The 17,252-nt window shown below is 40.4% G+C and overlaps 1 protein-coding gene across 1 annotated transcript in view; it reads right to left on the reverse strand.

Annotated features, from left to right (window-relative positions):
- KCNMB2 (potassium calcium-activated channel subfamily M regulatory beta subunit 2) overlaps positions 1–17,252 on the reverse strand; it is a 367,341-nt gene that overhangs the window by 28,216 nt on the left and 321,873 nt on the right. Inside the window, exon 3 of the mRNA XM_004708595.3 lies at positions 3,058–3,228. Within this exon, the coding sequence (XP_004708652.1) occupies positions 3,058–3,228 (171 nt within the window). The remainder of the gene's footprint in view (positions 1–3,057; positions 3,229–17,252) is intronic.

Consider the following 17,252-nt stretch of genomic DNA (forward strand, 5'->3'; position numbering starts at 1 on the left):
ATACATGTGTGTGTGTGTACATAAAACTCACTGCCATCAAGTCAGTTCTGACTCACAGCAACCCCGTAGGGAGGGGTAAAAATGGCCTTCTGGGTTTCCTAGACTGTAACTCTTCATGGGAGTAGAAAGCCTCCTCCTTATCCTGACGACCCTCTAAGTAGGGTATTAAGTCCCTTTACGTGTTGATGACCTTCCCAAGGTATGGGAACTAAAGGTCAGAGAAATCAAGTAGCAACCCAAGGACACACACTGGTAAGTGATTTCATGCAATCCTATATGTGTCAAAGGTCAGGCTCACCCCAGAAGCACCCTAGAAAAGAAACTCTTCTACACAGAGGAATGGTCAGTATCAATACCCTGGGACTTCTCAGCCAGAAAGGTACCAAGACATTTTCCAACTGTCCATCAGTCAGCTAGTCATCTTAAAATACTGTTATGATCAAGGACAACATTTGTGATTAGGATGTAACACATGTTTTGCTTCTGGGTGATTTTGCTAGGCTGGTGACCACAGTGATTGGAAAGTGTGCTTTCTGCGCAGATTCATATTGTTTCCTTCAGCTGAACATGCGTTGATAAGGCCCTCTCTTGAATGGGGAAAGTTTTAACTTCGAGGTGAGATATTTGAACAAACTACCGGTAGTTTGGCAAATGCTACTCTCCCAAGAAAGGGATGGTCCGATTTTGCTTATATGCCATGGTCCTAAGCAGATGTGAGGGTCTGGAGAGAAGGGGTTGGGGAAGCAGGGAACACTTGGGGCTGGAGGCATCAGTGCTGTCTCAGAGAAGCACAGCTGAGGGCCATCCTAGAAGCAGAGCAGGGCAGCCAGCCAGAAATGTGAACGACGATGCCTTACTTTTAGAGTATTGCTGTATTTCAGCAAGATTTTGCTTTTAAATGAAAGTATTCATTTCCATGGCAAAATGGGTTCTACAGAGTGGTGTAGTTCCCTTTCAGAGTGAAGCCTCAATTTTTCATTTGGCAGGGTGTTTTTAAATATCTAGGTATATATACGTACACACACATATATAATCATTTTATTGTGGTCTGGGTGAAAATTTATTGAGCAATTAGTTTTCTGTCCAATAATTTTGTTTCGTGACATTGGTTGCAATCCCCTCAATATAACAGCCGTGGGTTTGGGTCATTTGATTACACCAAGTGCAATCACTGAGGGCGCACTCCTTCCCTTTCCTTTAGTGTTTTACATATAATTCCTCCTGTGATCCTCCCAACAATCCTTTAAGTAGGACATTAGCTCTATTTCTGCCCACGGGTCCCCATTTCCATTGGTCTTCCTGTCTTTCTTCTTCTTGCTTTCCAAACATTCTTTTTGGGTAAAGGCTGTCATTTTGGTCTGATAGGATATTAATGCCAGGACCCTTCAATACAGTTCCTCATGTTGTGGTGACCCCACAACCATAAAATTAGTTTTGTTGCTACTTCATCACTGTCATTTTGCTACTGTTATGAAACGTAATGTAAATATCTGATATGCAGGATGTATTTTCATTGTTCCAAATTGAACGTACTTAAATCATAGTGATTCATCACAAAACAATATGCAATTATATATTGTGAAATATTCATTTCTAGTGACAAATACATGAAATTTTGTCTTGAAGCATGGTGTAGCATGGGGAACAGTCTTCATGGGGAACAGTCTTCATGCTGGGTCCTTGTATGTGATCGTATCTCCAGCCTGGAGACGGATGGAGAAGCGGTGTCTCGGTTCCCATGGTCTTATGCCACCCCTGTGAAAGGGTGATTCGACCCCCAAAGGTGGAGAACCACTGTATGAAGGAATACGTTCCTAACATTACAGTGTCTTTCTTCACTTCATAGGCTGATGGGTAATCCCCTGGGTGGGGTGTGTGTGGGTGTGTGCATTCAGTTCTGGGTTTGAAGTGGGTCTAAGGGCCATAGTCTGGAGGGTCCTGCCAATCGCTATCAGACTAGTAAATCCAGTCCTTTCTATGATTTTTAATTTTGTTTTATATCATTTGGAAGGGTCTTGTTGCTTTAAGCAGCAGAACCATTTTGTGACGTCCCCCACTGGCTATTCCCATGCTGGCTCTCGTGTGCTCACCACATCCACTTTATGACAACAGTTAGTTGATTGATCATGCGGCTAACTTGCTATTTCTTTTGTTCTTTTATGCGCTTGCACAGTAGTGTTTCTCAGCCTGGGTAGAGCATTAGAATGATCAGGGGGAGCTTTAATAGATGCTTCTCACTACGTTCCACCCATTTGTCTCCATTTGCCAGCTGAGTTGATCTCACACGCATGGGACCCTCTATGTCTCAGAATGTTCAATGAATAAATGTTGGAAACAGATTTCCAAGCACTCTTTTGAGGTGCCTCTGAGTGAACTTGAACTTCTAACATTTTGGTTAGCAGCCGAATATGTTGATCACTTCAACTATCCCGGGGCTCCTTCCAGGAGGGTGGAGGGGCGTGGGCATCAGTATCGTCCAATGTGCCACCGAGAACCACTGATGTGTACGGTGATGGACAGCTGAGCAGGTGGAGACGGCATGACTATGGAAGACAAACCAAGCAAACAAACCAAAATCAAGCAAGCAGGCAAACAACCCCAAACTCGATGGCCTCAAGTTAGAAGACAAACAGAAGAAGGAAGCTACTTGGCACGAACAGAGGCGTTGGCACGAGGTGGTTATGGGCTTGATTTTTATCGCTGGCACCTGCTACAACTGGGGTGATGCTGGGAAAATTATGTAGGTCTTTGGAGCCTCAGCTTTGATAACTTCAGAATGATATATTAACACGTACTTACCTTATAGAGTAGTTGTAAGAATTAAAGAAACGTACCAGGAGTCCTCACATAGTAGGCAGTTTATACATAGAGCTCTTTTAATCCTTAATAGCAGGTAACAATATTGAAATATTATTTTGGGGTAGGCACTGTCCTAGGTTATCATTAGGAAATAAGGAGAGGAAGCGGAACTCAGGGTTGATTAAACAATGGGGGAGGAAGGAGGAGGAGAGAAAACAGTAGTGTCCAGCCACCCAGCCAGCCACCCAGCGGTGTTACCTCTGCATATATGAGCGGAGGAGGGTGATTCCCAGCAGAAAGTACATCATGATGGAGCACACCATCATGGTCAGTCCTAGGAGAATGGCCCGGTCCTCTCCTGCTTTCAGTGCTGTGACTGTTTTCCTTTTGTCCAGGAGGTCGTGGTCCTTGATTTTTTGGTAAATATTTCTGAGGTTGAAAATAATACAGTCTTAGATGAAGTTCACAGTTAATCAGTCTGGCCCTAGGGAATGGATACGTCTTTGAAGACCTTCCTAAGAGAAGAAAGGCCTAGATGAGCCTTCTAAAGCACAACTGGATTCTGCAGAGCCTGTGTATAATCACTGCCTCCAAAATACACATGCACACGCACAGAGCACATGCATGCAGGTAAGCAGACACGTATACACATACGTAGACTAGCACACATTTGGCATCCTTGAGTACAACCAAGCCTTCCTTCGTTAGCTTGGGGCTCAGGTCTAACCATTAAATCATCATTTTCATTTAACCAAGTTCTAATGAAAATATCTCTTCAAAAGAAAGCGTTGGGCTTATTATCATTGTCATGTATCCCCAGCTGGCCAGCACTGATTTAAAAAAAAAATAAAGAACTCAAATAAATAGTAACATCCATTAGAAATCTATCAACCTAATGCCTTATTTCCCCTTCAGCAATAAGAGAATGGAGTCATTTTGGTTATTGTTTTTCTCAAGCTTGGAGATGCTCAGGGCTCTGTTGGCTTGAGATTTATAAAATATGAAGATGATGAACAGCGACTTGGAGTTCCTTTAGTATGTGTCAACACTTGAGTGAGTTTAGAAATGCATCAATCAAATCAGGGCCAGATCCCACAATTTTGGATAGTTTTGGAAGTAGTTTTTTGTGTGTGTGTGACATATTTCTGATCACTGCCAACATCAATTTTGATGGTTCAAACCCATCAACCACACCTTGGGAGAAAGATGAGGCTGTTGGCTCCAGTAAATATTGAGTCTCAGAAACCCTATATTGGATTGCCATGAGTCAGAATCCACTTGATGCCAGTGGATTGCACAAAACCTTTTAAAATGTAGGATAAAAAAGAACATAATGATATTATAGTATTATAACCAAATTGTCTATTGAGTTCAAAATTTGGTTTCATTATTCATCAGCTGCACAAGTTACTTAGTCTTTCTGAGGCCAAGTTTCCTGAAAATGGAAAATGTGCTTGTTTTGCTGCATTTTAGTGTTAAATGACATTCAAATTACCTAGGAGAATGACTGGCATGAGAGAAGTGAATAATAATTTTTCCTAGCCTCTTTCCAAAGGATCCCTAATGGTGCATGGTACTTGACTGTTAATTGAAAAGTCAGTGCTCTGGATCCCTAATGGTGCATGGTACTTGGCTGTTAATTGAAAAGTCAGGCACAGCATGGGAGTGAGATGTGGAAGTCCGCGTTCATAGAGTTTCACAACTCTGGGTAACTCTGGGTAACTATTCTGAACGGACTAGACGGCAGCAGGTTTTTGGTGTTCTCTATTCAACATGCAGTGGGAAGCTACAACCTAATGATATGGACATCAGGATGTTCTGAAATTGCAACTATTCCCCAAAGGCAGTTTCTGAAGGACAGGAAGGCAAGCGCATGAAAGCTGCTAATGCCTGGAAGTGAAGAAGTGGATTTGAAACAAAGTCTGAAAGGTTTTTGTGATTCAATCAATGTCCTTTCACGTCCCTCTTCATTTGCAGAAACTAAAAGAAGTCTCATGGGGTGAGGTCAACTGAGTAAGGTGCATGGGCAAGAGAGGCAGGCTGTTTTTCTGCCCCAAACTGGCACACTGAGAATGGCTGTGTGAGCAAGTGCATTGTCCTGGTGGCAAAAGCAGTCCCTCCATCTGCCACAAATCAGGCCTTTTTGTTGTTGTTGTTGCACACTGTTACGCAATCTTTCAGCACTGCTAAATAGAAAGCTTGGTTAACAGTCTGACCTGGTGGAACACACTCCAAATCCACTATCCCCTCCCATCAGAAAAACAAATGCGCATACTCTTGATCTTTGATTTCACTTGATGAGCTTTCCTTACATTGGCTTGATTGATATCTGCGTTTGGGGTCATAAGAATAGCACCATTTCCTGAATGACCTTGGGGAAAAAGGTCAGCTTAGGAGCTGTTCAGTCAACGCACGGCCTGTTTCCAGTTGACGATTTTTTTTCTGGCCCATCAGAACTTGAGGCAAAAATTTTGCAGGGACCCATCTCATTCCCAAATCTTCCATTAAAATTCGCTGAACCAAATTCCAAGATAGCCCAGATAATTTCCCCATCTCTTCAATGGTCCATCGTCAGTCTGTGAGCACAAGTGCATGAATTTTTCAACATTTTCGCCGGTTCGGGAAGTTGACCCATGTCCAGAATGAGGTTTGTCATCAATGGACATTTCACATTTTTTGAAATGAGAAAAACACTCATACACTTCAGTTTTCCCCAAAGCACTTGTCCCTGTCAGCTGTGTTCAACATTACAACAGTTTCTGTAGCATTTTTGCCGAGCAGGAAACAAAATTTCACAGCTGCACACTGTTCTCTTAAATCGGCCATCACAAAAAAATGAGGTTCAAGCAAAACTGCTTTTATGAAAAAATTCACTGTGACCAGAGAGAACCTTCCCAGTCAATGCCACTGGGTGCACTAACTCAGAGCAAGTTGTTCGATGCCGGCATAGTAGGAAACATGTACTATGGAAGCTCCGTCCAGGAGAGCTTTATTTGGTGCATGTGTGTAGGCTGTATCCCCTCATACCTATTCATCTATTACTAATATGCAAAAAATGAACAGATTACAGGTTATTTTTCTATAATTCTGGTCATGAAGTAAGGTATCTAAATCTTACTTTTCCCTTGAGGAGGAGGCCAGTCTTAGCCACCACTCATTGCTGAATAGCGCCCTTGTTCTTCCTTTTACTAAGGCCTTCCTCTTCATGTTGCCCTCCTGATTCCTATGGTTTTCCATTCCCACGTTGCTGCTCATTAACCTCGTTGTTAGGGACCCTGGGAGTTCATATCTTGCACTATTCTCCGGCTCCCAAGCCCAACCTTCCACTAATTGTCCTGCCCTGGTTTTCACTCACAAACCAACCACCTTTTATTATTTTCTGAGATTTGCTTTGGAAATTATAGGAGTCACATCAAAGCTCTTTAAGCTTGACCCATTCTGAACTTGAACAAAAAGAATCAGTGCCCATTAGCAGCCAAACCCAGTGGGCAGGAAGATTGCGGAAGTTGGGAAAGACAGGCCTAGTTGGAGTGGATTCAAAGACCTGCTGTAAAATAACAATCTGATGTTACTCTGCTATTATTATTTATCAAAATGTATTTAATGGTGATGGCTGCCATTGAGATTTGCAGTTCCTGCAGATGCAAGCTGGCAAGGATGGAGCAATTGTCTCACAGTTCCAGAATATTAGGCTGTCACACAACATCACTTATGTCAGTCTGATTCCATAAAAGAGACACAGTGTAATCAGTCAGTTATGTCACCAGAAGAAGGAGCATATAAAAATGATTCAAATGTGCGATTTGGAAACAAATCACAATTTGAAAATGGTTAATAAATGTTCTTCATATGCTCTGGAATGTGTAGAGAAGGGGAAACATGATTTGCTTCGCACAGAATATTTTTACTGAACAAAATAGAAAGGGGTTCTAGAATAGAATAAAATAGAATTGTGTGGGCCATACCCATGGAAGTCACCAATATGGGATTATTGAATGGATGAGTATGCAGAGGGGTAAATAAACAACTTAGAAGAGCAAAGAGTTCAATTTAGATCCACAAACTTGAGTGATGGGTACCTTTCAGCACTAGGGATATGATCTCTGTCTAATTGGGAGAGAAGTATAAAAATGAAAGTCAACACAGGGGCAGACACTTAATTGTAGAGTTATGAGAGTACAAAGTAGGGGACATTGTCCAAGTTGAACAGGCAGGAAAGTGAGGAAGAATAGAAATTAGATAAGGATTTCTGGAAGAATAATCCCATCAACAGAATCTGTAAGGTTGAATCAAGTTTATCAAGTGAAATAAGAAGCCAAGCGTATTTCGGACAAAAGGAATCATATTCAAAAGGAGTGGAGAGTCTCTGAAGGTACTAGTATTTAAATATTACTGAGGTGAGTATAGAACATAGGAAATGAAAGTGGAAAGGCAGGCAGGCCCTACCTTTACAAATAATTCGAAAGAGATAGGTCTTTATCCTGTAGTTAATGGGAAGCTGTCAGGGGTGACATGATCAGAATTGAGTTTCAGAATGATCCCTGTAGCTGCAGTGTGGAGATTAGATTAGAAACAGGACATGGTTTAAATCAGAGAGAAAAAGTAGGCAGTGTTTGTTATGGGTGGGCAAGCGTGATGAACAATGGATCTAGAAAGGAGGTAGGGTGGACAGAAAGAAACTGCTGTATGGAGAAATATCTAGAAGACAAAACTTCAGGTTTTGGTGATGGATAGAATATAAGAAAAGATGAGGAAATGAGAAAGATGTAGTTCAGATTTATAACCAGAACGTGACTTGGATAACTGTGGAGATGGTAAGGACTAGGGGAAGGATCTTTATTTCCCTCCTTTCTGGGGATTCCAAAGAGAGCCAATTTGCTGTTCTCACTAAGTGGGGAAAGGCTAATTGTGTCTTTATAGCCCTCTCCCCACAAGCATGTTGTTCTGAGGCCAAGTGGAAAAGTGACTAATCTGATTGGTGAATTAGGTCAGAACTTGGTAGTCAGGGGAGCAAATTTATCTTTTGAGTGAGTTTGAAGGTCATTGCTTATGTCTGACAGAGCCTTCTTATTCTTTTTTATTAAAAATTTAAATTTTTGCATCTTTTCGCACTTGCTCAGACATGGTATGTATTGGCTTTGTAATCTCCAGGTTGCAAACCCCAGTTGAAGGATAAAGTTGTAATCTTATATCCTGAGACTGACTGAGTGGTCCATTCCCATGCCAACTGTCTTAATGTTAGTGGGTAGGTGCAGGTTAATATGTCTGGCCTCAATTTCAAGAGGCCTGGTGGTATAGTGGGCTACGTATTGAGCTGCTAATCACAAGGATAGCAGTTTAACCCACGAGCTGCTTCAAGGGAAGGGATGAGGCTTTTTACATTTGTAAAGATTTACAGCCCTGGAAACCCACAGGGGCAGTTTTATTCTGCCCTAAAGAGTCATTATGAGTCAGAATTGATTTGATGGCAGTGAGTTTGGTTTTAATTTGGAATAAATGTCATACTCTCCTGCCCCAAGTAGTTTTTTTGTGAATGAGATGAAGGCACAGACACAGCGTTTTTCCAGTCAACAATTCATACGCCTTTTGTTTCATGTCATTGATTGCAGTCCCTACAATGTAACACTGCTTCAGCAATGTAACACTTCCTTCCAGTGTCTCCTGTTTCCTCTCTTCCTTCTTCCCTAAGCCGGCTGGACTTTGTCTATGGACAAATGATTTCCTATTTGATCTCAAGCAGTTGATTATTTTAAGATGTGCATACCTCCCTGAACACTAAGGACCAATGTGTCTTGTTTTCCAATCTTCTGGGTCTGACCCGTGAACCTAATTAATTTTATGATGTTGAGTTTTGCTCCATGTTTTCCCTTCCACTCTATCCAGGACCTTTAAGACAATCCCTTTCAGAGCTGTCGTGGTAGCTGAGCCATGTGTACTTCTTCTGCTCTTGGGAGGCTGATAGTTGAGTGGTTCATTAGTCCACTTTCTTCATGATTCTCTTTTTATTCAAAGATCACTTTATTGAGGACTCTTACAGCTCTTAGAACAATCCATACATCAATTGTATCAAGCATATTCTACATATGTTGCCATCTTTATTTCCTAGACATTTACTTTCTATTAAGCCCCTGGTATCAGCTCCTCTTTGCCTCTCCTGACCTCCACCATCGTGACCCTTGATAAATTATAAATGATTATTATTTTCATATTTCACACCGACCGGTCTCCCTTCCCCCATGTCCCCCTGAAGTGTGTGTGTGGTTATGTGTTAGTCATTGTGATCCCCGTGCTTCTTGACTCCAGTAGGGTCGAGAACAGTAGTCAACCTTGTATGGCGTGTCACAAGCTTCTAAGGCCCCAGTCACTAGGAATCAAAGTAGGATGTAGAACATTGTCTTTGTGACTATGTTTTGCCAATTGATGTATGTGTCCCCGAATCTATAGTCCTGAGCCAAAGGTCCAGTGGGCCATTCCCTCAAGGTGTTTGGTTATGGCTTAGAAGTGTGTATAATTTTGCCCACTTTATACGCTACTATATTCATGGATAGATTCGCTGCATACGTGAATACATAATTATAAATATCCTCTGTAAAACCTGTATGTATCCTTGAGTATAGTTCTAACCCCCTTTCCAACTGTCTTCAGCTTGTGTGTTTATCTGTGCGTTCACCTGTAGAGTCGTGTTTCTGTTGTGCTTTTGTTGTTGTTGTTGTTGTTGTTAGGTGCCCTCAGATCAGTTTCAACTCACAGTGACACTCTGCACAACAGAACAACACAGGGCCTGGTCCTGTGTCATCCTCACAATTGTTGTTAGGCTCCACCCATTGTTGCAGCCATTGTGTCAGTCCATCCCCTTGATGATTGTCCTCTTTGTTTGCTGCCCTTCCGTTAAAGCAACATGATGTGCTTTGGAAGTGTTAGGGTTAGGGACTGGTCTCTTTTGCTCCGTTTGTTTTTTACGTATCTCCTTGAGGTGAGGGCAAAAATGAAGAATGGAGGCCAATGTGCTGAAGTAGAGGGCTCAGGAGGAAAACCGGCTCTGGTGTAAGGTCACAAAGTGGATTTTAGTATATGGGATGTCCAGTGTATGGGAATTTTAGTATATGGGATGTCCAGTGTATGGGAATTTTAGTATATGGGATGTCCAGTGTATAGGAATTTTAGTATATGGGATGTCCAGTGTATGAGAATTTTAGTATATGGGATATCCAGTGTATGGGAATTTTAGTATATGGGATGTCCAGTGTATGCGAATTTTAGTATATGGGATGTCCAGTGTATGGGAATTTTAGTATATGGGATGTCCAATGTATGGGAATTTTAGTATATGGGATGTCCAGTATATGTGAATTTTAGTATATGGGATGTCCAGCGTATGGGAATTTTAGTATATTGGATGTCCAGTATATGCAAATTTTAGTATATGGATGTCCAGTGTATGGGAATTTTAGTATGTGGGATGTCCAGTATATGCAAATTTTAGTATATGGGATGTCCAGTGTATGGGAATTTTAGTATATGGGATATCCAGTGTATGGGAATTTTAGTATATGGGATGTCCAGTGTATGGGAATTTTAGTATATGGGATGTCCTGTGTATGGGAATTTTAGTATATGGGATGTCCAGCACTAGGTGTAAAGCATGGTGTGGTAGTTATATAATCATTTGTCAATTTGAGGATTAAGAATGTAGGGGTGGAGTCTATCCTGTCAATCAGTTCATAGCCATTGAGGCCTCTGAGTGGGCATGGCCTTCTCCTGAGAATTCTGGGAAATCCGGTATTTCCTCCTTGGAGGCAGGAGAGACTCTCTCTCACTACTTCACTCCCTGGGAGACACTGCAGCTGAGAAGACACATGGAACCACCCTAGTGCCTGGAGCCGGACAAGCCACATAGATGCAACCAGACCTCTGAAGCCGGAGAAGCCACAGAGAGACAATGAGAGTTATGAGTACATCTACAGAAGACATCCAAACCTAACAAAAGTTTTTATGACACATATTTAGTGTAACAAAATATTTTCAATGGCCTAATCAAGCTTCATTTATTTGTCTTAAAGCACTAAGCAGCATAACACAACTGACTCCATACTCAAATTTGAATAATTCCTTAAAGTTTGATATCAGAACTCATACTATAATTCATAAGCATATTATTTATGAAGTCATGTATATACAAACATAGATTTAAAGAGCCGATAAAAAGGAGAGAAAGCTTTTTCTCTTCAGCCACTAACAACTTTCACGCACATTCCCTTGGAACCTAGCCCATAGGGTGACCACTATACAGGGTAAGGCAGAGTAAATGCCATTTCTTTGTTCATCTAGCCAACATCGCCAAATAATCAATGAAGCAAAGACTTCGATGACTAAGATGCTTGTCCCTCAAAACACGATCTTTTCAATTGCCTCGCATGTCTGCCGTGGCTGAACAACGCAGGAAAGAAGTCAAAGTAAGAACCGGTTCACATTCGAATTAGGGCGTTGGTAAAGAATATGGAATATGGCATGGCATGCTGAAAGAAAGAGCAAACCAGAAACAATCGAAATGCAACCAGAATACTTCTTAGAAGTGAAGAGAATGATGACATGGACTGGCTGACTTTGGACATGTTACTCGCAAAGGCCAATTGCCGAAAAAGAATATTACAGTTGGAAAAGTGTAAGTTTAGGGAAAATGAGAGAAACAATTGTGAAATTAATTTACACACTAGCCATAATAATATACGCAATTAGGCCAATAATCCTGAAGATCTCCTCAAACTTGGCACTGCGTCCTTTTGCTATCCACAAGTGGCCATGGGTTGGACCTGACTCAAAAGGAACAAACAAAAATACCAAAGATGAAACATTCCACGGTGACTTTTAGGGATGCAAAGTGAATACGATTTGGTTAGGGATCTGAGTGAGATTCTAATCGTTACATGTTGCAATGAAACCAGTTAAAAAGGTGTGCAAAAGAATAGTAAATTTATGCTGAGGGTCAATTTACCAAAGGATAAGCTACCGAGTTGTTAATTTATCAAAAGTCAATTTATTGAAGGATCAAATCACTATATGAATACTTTGTTCATATTATCACATTGACAGATTAAACAAAAACTTATATTAAAGGATAATATTAGATATAGTAAAATAATATGAATACATTCATCATATGAATATTTAAGGACTATATTTAAAAATACATTAAATTATAAAATATATTCTTCTTATGAATCTATTCTTCTTAGAAGTATTTGAAAGCTTGCTCAATTTAAAAAAATCTGCTTCCTAGCAATGCTTCATCTCTTTATAAATATATTCTTATGAATATATTCATGGATATAGCTGTCTTGATTATGTGTGTGAATATATTCTAATAGATATAAAAATTAAGCTTTTCATATGCGAGTCTTTCAGTGTATATTGATTTTTTTTTCAAATTCTTTTTAGTGTATTCTGTATTTTGACAACATTTTAACATCATTAGGTGTTTTGTGATGCATTTGTCAACTCTACCAATCTACCAAATTCTGTTTCTTTTAGCAATTCATGCAGGCTATAATAATTCATTTGGAATGGAAAAATGTAGTAGATTTAAAAAATATTTCTGTGAATATTTGAACAGTTATTATTTTGTCCTTTTGTCATTATTTTACAAATGTTCTAGTTTTGTTATTGCAACTGTATCTGGGTAAAAACAGATTTGGGATCTTCTCAAGGGGAAATTGGAGGGGAGACTTAGTACAGTGCTATTTTGCCAGTCATTCCTCTCCAAACAAAAGCCAAATCCATTGCCATTCAGTCAAGTTTGACTCCTGGTGATCCTATAGGCCAGAGTAGAACTGCCTTATCGGGTTTCCAAGGCTGTAATAGGTAGTGATTTATGCACTGGGACGCTAACCTCAAGTTGAGCCAACAGCCACACTGCAGAAGAACGATGAAGCTTTCTGTTCCTGGAGAGATTTCTAGCCTCAGAAACCCAGAGGGGCCCTTCTCTACTCTGTCTTATAGGGTTGTTATGAGGCAGAATTGATCCAATGGCAGTGAGGATTATTTTTTAAGAATCTTTACAGAAGATGACTCACATCCTGCACAGCAGCTGGTGAGTTCAAATAGCTGCCTGTTTGGTCAGCAGCTGAGCACCTGTGCCAGTGGCGCTCCCCTGGCTTCTCCTAGACTGGGGAAACCACGGAGCAGAGAGGAAAGGAGACTCAGGGGCAGAAAGGGCAGGAGCATGTGGAGGAGGGGAAGCTGGGAAAGAGAGAAGGAATCCTAAAGACCTAGGGGGTCTCAAGCATAGAAAAGAGAAGAAAGAGGCAGAGAGACGTGCAGGAGGAAGCCCTCAGTTGTCCTTGTATCCCCTTGCTCCCACAATGCTTTTTGTCCCTTCACTTAATGTGGGTTACTATGGAACTATACAGAGATAAAATTCTCTTAAACAATGAAATATGATCTGTTCATTAAACTGACTGCCTGGTAAATTGATCCTTTGACAAATTGGCTTCAGAAACTGTACTCACTCTCCCTATGAATTTTCCATCCCTTGAAATGGGCAAATTTTTGGTAGATAAATTTACCTAGGGCAATAGAGGCTGTGAGAAGCCCTGGTGGCATAGTGGTTACGTATTTGGCTGCTAACCTCAAGGCCAGCAGTTTGAAAGCAGCAACTGCTCCGTGGGAGAAAGATGAGGCTTTCTACTCCTTTAAAGAGGTACAGTCTCAGAAGGCCACAGGATCAGTTCTACTCAATGTGTACAGGATCAGCATGAGTCAGTGAGTTTGAAGTCTGGGAGTATGGAGGCTGTAGCATTAACACTGGAGTGCTGTCTACAAGGCTACTGGTTCAAACCCACTAGAAGTTGTCTGCTCTTGTAAAGATTTGTAGTTTCAGAAACCTTTGTAGGGTCACTATGCGGTGGAATCAACTCAATGTTAGTGTGCTGGGTTTAGGTCCATCATCTATAGGCACAAAGATGGTTTATAAGTGTGTTGTTTGCTAACACACAAACCTCCCTGGGTCATCTACACCCATAAAGATTGCATCCAAGAAAACCCGGAGGGACAGCACTGCTCTGTCACCTGGGCTCTCTGGAAGCTGAAATACACTGAGTAGCATCCAACAACAACAGTATATGAGACGTGTATTCTTTTTGGTCCACCGGGAAAAGACAACCAATCTAACAAATGGTGCTAGGACATTGCTTAGCCATATTGAAAAATAAATTGCATGCCTAATTTATAATATAAACAGAAGTCAATTCCAGATAATTAGAGACTTAAATATCCAAGGAAAAGGTATAAAATGTTGAGAAAAACATATGAGAGTATTCTTTTCACATGGAGTAGGAAAGGAATGAAAAGTTCAAAAAGTTGTTTCAGGTGCATTAAAATCAGAGCTGTCATAGGAGTCATCAGGAGTGAACACAAGGTGTCAACTCTAAGGAGATATTCACAACATGTATTATGCCTGACAAACAATTAAGGCAGATGGATAAAGAATTCTTACAAATCAAATCCAGTATAAAATGGGCCAAATCTTTGAACAGACACTTGACAGAAAAGGCTCCCATAATAATTAATATCACAATACCTTCCAGATGGGTGAACATTAAGAAAGTATGACATTTCTAAGCAATGTAACCTCACATCTACTGATGCTTTGGCAGTAGTTGGTAAAATGGAAAGCGCTGTAAACCTTTGAACCAATCATTCTCATCTTAAGTAATAGATACAAAGAAATGTTTGGACATGCTCACAACGAAACATGAATGGAAATTATTATTGTAGAATTTCTGGTAGTGACAAAAAGAACGGGAAATAAAGCAAATACACAGTAGGGTGGCTAAATAAATGGCAGGGGATTTGTAAAATGGAATACTGCCGGGCATAGATGAAGAGCTTTAGCTACTCATGTTAGCAATGGTAAGTCACATGAACAAGTAAGGTCATGCACAGGTAAGTGGCAGAGGAGACCATATGACATAGTTCCACTTTCAAAGTCTGTGAATATTCAAAAGTAAACAATATATTGCTTCAAGATTCAAATGTGGAAAGCACGTGAAAAACAGAGAACATGGTGGGTGGGTAGAATCAGGAAGAGGTTATTAGGGAAACATTCCCAAGAGCTTCCAAAATTCTGATTTTTGTCTTGGCTACACAGGTGCTCATTATATCATACATCTTTGTCATCGTAGCATGTTATAAATATTTTGGCATCAGTTCAATATTTAATCAAAAGGATGGAAAGGTTGTCTGATAATCACTCAGTCTGTCATTCTTTGCTCATCTTCAATGTCTGCATTAGTAATGCTACTGTTGTTTTATTTTGCCACCTGCAATTTAGGTGTTAAAGAAAGTTCACTTCAGAAATTTGTTCAGAGAAGAAAAACATCCTTTATATTTCTGTGTCTATAGAATCGAAGATGAGTATAGGAAGTGAGTGTTTTGCGTATAGTAGATATCAGAGAAAGTGAATCGCTTTGACTTAAAAGGATCAGGGTCTTGTCAAAATGACTGCAATTTTCTCTGAACCATGGAACATTGGGTCTCAGAATTTACAGTGGATTTTTTCTTTCATTTAATTTCTGTGCCTCTCCTGTTAAGCTAGTCTCCTAGTGTCCACCCCTTCAGGAATTCTAAGGAATCCAATATCCCGAGGAATCATAAGGAATCCATTATCCTTTGGCTCTACCCAAAGCTGGTATGGAGTGGAGCTGGAGAATTTTAATTGCCCATGGTCTTAGCTGCAAGAAACACAGATGGACAGACCAGGTTTAAGATGGAACAATTACCAGGTAATTCCAGGTAGTGCCATCTGTCAGATTACCTACTTAATTTGTTGCCACATAATTAACTCCAGGACCTTAATTATCTCCACTCATTATCAGCGATCATCATCTTCATTACCACGTATGATCACTACCCCCAAATGTATCTTAAGCAGAGGAATCCATGGCCAAGTTCAGTTTTAAAATCCAGGTCTTGTCCTCCACGTTTGTAATTTAGCTAGTAAAGATGAAGACGTGGTCAAGAAAGAGACACAGAGTATAAATAAACACGAATCAACATTAAAAATTGTAAAACAAGCCAGGAAGGTTGATTCTATAAACTTCAGTGCCAACATCTAATACATAAAGCTTGATTAAAGTTGTTTCATTATATGTGAGACTTTATTTTTTTAACTAGTGGTTACACACTGGGCTGCTAACTGCAAGGTCAGTAGTTTGAAACCACTAGCCCCTCCTCTGGAAAAAGATGGGGCTTTCGAGTCTGATGGCATTACAACCTTCAGGGGCAGTTCTACCATGTCCTTTAGGGTTGCAGTAAGTTGGCATCACTCGACGATGTCAGTGAGTTTGGTGTTTTAATGTTTATAGTTACTTAAATGGTATTTCCAAAAAAGAGAGAAAGTAATTTAAAGTTTTATAGAACAATTGGTGCAGAAAAAGTGCCCTGATGGTGTAGTGGTTAAATTAAACACTTGGCTGCTAACCAGAAAATGGATCGTTTGGACCCAGCAGATGCTCAGAGGGAGAAAGATGGCAGTCAGCTTCCACAAAGATCCACTGCTTGGGAAAGCTAAGGGGAAATTCCACTGTGTTCTGTAGAGTTGCTGTGAGTTGAGATCAAGTTGAAGGCAGTGGAGTTTGGATTAATGCTGCAGTACATAAAGCTATTTGCTTGCCCCCTTTAAGCCCCTCAAATAGCCATGTGTTATATTTACATGCCTATTGTTTATTTCGACAGACTTGCTTATTGTTTCTTTCGACAGACTTTTCAACTTCATTTTAACTTGATTTTTTTCTTGTGGGCTGAGCTATTCTTTGCAGCTCCAAAATATCTCTTGTTTCACAAGAGTTTGTGAAAATGTGTTTGTGAAGATGGGGGTTAGGGATGGAAGAAAGGGCATAAGCTTAGGTTTAAATACTGATTTTGTCATTGGCTGCTTGTTGGATCCTTGAAACATTTCTGAACCTCATCTTTACATCTGTTAAATGGGCAAACTGATTCCTATCTTCAAATTAATTAAAAGAGAATATTCTATGTACCTGATGCATGGCAGAATTGATTCAATGGGAGTGAGTTTGGTTTGGTTTATTCCATGTGTAATATGCAGTATATAGTAAATATTCATGAAATGTTAATCCCTTTGTTAGTAAAAGAAGAGTCAAGTTTATTGAATTAAATTATTTCATGTGAGCAAATAGAAGGTGGAAGTAATGCATCCTGTTTTACCTGCTACGATGAAGCCATCGGTGTCTCCTAAGAGCGAGGCATTGATATTGCTTAGTGACTCCGGGTTAGGTACTGGGCTGCTGAATACAGTGTTTGCAGTTGAAACCCACCAGCTGCTTTGAGGGAGAAACATGAGACTGTCTTTTCCCTCAATCCTTTGCAGTCTTGGAAACCCTGCATGGGTGTAAGGCCATTGCGTGTCAGAAACAACCTGGTGGCAGTGGGCTTTGTTG

This window comes from Echinops telfairi, unplaced genomic scaffold (assembly GCF_000313985.2).
Source record: "Echinops telfairi isolate 266 unplaced genomic scaffold, ASM31398v2 ScPeMD7_4225;HRSCAF=4972, whole genome shotgun sequence".
In the NCBI taxonomy this organism is placed as follows: Eukaryota; Metazoa; Chordata; class Mammalia; order Afrosoricida; family Tenrecidae; genus Echinops; species Echinops telfairi.